General features: G+C 32.5%; 1 protein-coding gene across 1 annotated transcript in view; it reads right to left on the bottom strand.

The window, feature by feature from the left end:
- MRPS5 (mitochondrial ribosomal protein S5) overlaps positions 1 to 2,368 on the bottom strand; it is a 19,863-nt gene that overhangs the window by 5,087 nt on the left and 12,408 nt on the right. The window contains exons 4-6 of the mRNA XM_012641998.1: positions 1,755 to 1,801; positions 1,224 to 1,281; positions 866 to 928 (exon numbers count right to left, since the gene is read on the bottom strand). Coding sequence (XP_012497452.1) covers positions 866 to 928; positions 1,224 to 1,281; positions 1,755 to 1,801 — 168 coding nt within the window. The remainder of the gene's footprint in view (positions 1 to 865; positions 929 to 1,223; positions 1,282 to 1,754; positions 1,802 to 2,368) is intronic.

Genomic DNA, 2,368 nt, shown 5'->3' with positions numbered 1-2,368 from the left:
ACAAGTCTAAACCTTGATGTCCAAGTGTTCAACTCAACACTTTCTCTAATGACAAAATAGGTGGTTTTTATCAGGCATACGAATGATTAATTACGGCTTTAAAGCAGAAGGCATGTTCTGATGCATTAACACAATTAGTACTGCATTTGATTTCCTTTTCTTATTTCCATGCCATAGCTCTTGCAGAGTGACATTAGAACTTTGATACAAAATTCTAAATATAATGTTTTATCTCTTCTGACCCAAAGGTTTTGAGATTTATTTACCTAGAGTTATATAAAACCATTTTTTACTGTAGAACTACGGGCAAAATGCAAGTTAGAATGTTTAAGAATCCTACACCCAGAGTCCACCAGGAATGACTGCCATAGCCTACGACACTGAACCCGCCTTCCTGCCTGCTTGTCCACGAGACAGGAAGGGCCACCTCTGCATCCCTACTGCTTAGCATAGCATCTGGCTCACAGAAGTTAGTCCCTCGATACTTGATGACAAGTAATAAATGACTAGAACTAAATAAGCTGTAAGAATAGAAACATTTAACAGCATCAGTGAATTTTCTGGAAGGAACTAATGTTCCTACTCATACAAACCCTATTACTCATTCAATTGCTATTTCCTATTCACAATGTATTCTCCACACCTAAACTTACTCCTAGAACATGCCTGTGCTCACAGGAACCTGTGTAGCTTGACTATTTTTTATTTTCCCAGGAGCCTCATCCTTCTTAAGTCTAACTGAGGCCTTTCCATTCGGTGTTTTCAAGATGAGTTCAAATAAAGATGAGCAAAAATAGATGAGAGAATGGAACTGTTATAATTTCTCTGCTTTATCCTCTACAAATTTTAAGAGTATTTTAGTTACCTCTGGGTTGTTTCTTCATCTTGATATATGTCCTTTTATATCTTAAAGAAATATCATGGAATACTGGAGGGTAAAAACATAAACACAAGAAAGATTAGGTGTGTGGCTTTAATGCCCTTGCAAATATCACAAAGCCATCGTACTATCCTAAACAGGCAGCACATGTTTACCAAGAATGAATGACAAACTCTGATTTTAATCATTTTACTAACCTTCTCAGGAGATTAGGTTTGTTTTCATATATTTGTAAGAATGTAGTAACACACAGAGAAACACAAAAATATTCATGGAGATATATTGCCACACATATTTTAACTAGTATAATATTGCAAATGTTAAAAGAAAGATTAATACTCACTCGTATGGTCTTCGTATCGTTCTATGTAATGCAAATAGTGAATTGCTTTGTTCTTTGCCTAAAAGAAAGAAGAAAAATATTTCTCTTAAATGTATTATTGAAATTTACATTTTGTCAAGGATTTCAAAAATACTTTTTATAAAATGTTTTATTATAAAAAATTTCATTTATGCAAAAATTTTAGTATATACTTCTAAAAGATAAGGACTTATTAAAAAGAAACCCACAACCACAATAGCACTATCACATCTAAAAAGATTAACAATAATTTCTTACTATCATCAAACATTCTGACAGTGTTCAAACTTCTACAGCTGTCTGATAATTTTGGTAAGCAATCACAAATCTGATAAAAATGATGAAGAACATAAGTACTTCTGAAACTGCTTTTTATGATATAAGTAACCTTTGACAACAGGCCTCATGGGAAGGTTCTGGAACAAATTATTATTGTTTTATGGTTCCCACAGTGTTTAACACATAGCTTATTGATTTTTTACTGAGTGTCAACAAAGATAAAAATGTACGTACTTTTCTGAAAGCATCTATCCGTTCAGTGGCTTTCCCAATGGCAAAACCTTTAAATAAAAAAGCAAAAATATGAAAAGGGATATAAATGTGGCACACAATGTGGCTTTTGCCACATTTCAAGTTTCAGTTCCTACTATTTCATAGTACTTCATCTTTCTACCACCCACAAAAAACCTGCTATCCAAAATTAATGACAAAGCATGAAGCTACAGAGATTTGCTTATCTGTTCTGAGGCATTCTGGAAATACTACATGTGGACATATTTATGAAATCCAAGGTTAGATGTATAACATTATCTTTTATAAATCTCTAGATAAAATGAAATATACTCAATTTTTTAAAAACACTAAATATGCTCTAAATTAATATGGCAAATGATCTGGGATGTTTTTGAAAATAGGTAAAAATAACCAAAAAGGGTAGAAAAAACTATACATTGCTATAAAAAAAAACCATGATTTCACTGGAACTTCAAATGGAATTCAGATTTCAATTAACCAGGAAATAAAATCAATGATGCTTTGGTTTGTGAATGCTTAACCCCATGAAATGAGTTTATCACAAGTTATAGAAATGTTCCCCTCATTTGCTGGCACTATTAATTATTTAGCTT

This window comes from Propithecus coquereli, unplaced genomic scaffold (genome assembly GCF_000956105.1).
Source record: "Propithecus coquereli isolate 6110/MARCELLA unplaced genomic scaffold, Pcoq_1.0 Scaffold171, whole genome shotgun sequence".
In the NCBI taxonomy this organism is placed as follows: domain Eukaryota; kingdom Metazoa; phylum Chordata; class Mammalia; order Primates; family Indriidae; genus Propithecus; species Propithecus coquereli.
The sequence above is the reverse complement of the archived record's forward strand: the minus strand, read 5'-3'. Positions and strand labels throughout refer to the sequence as shown.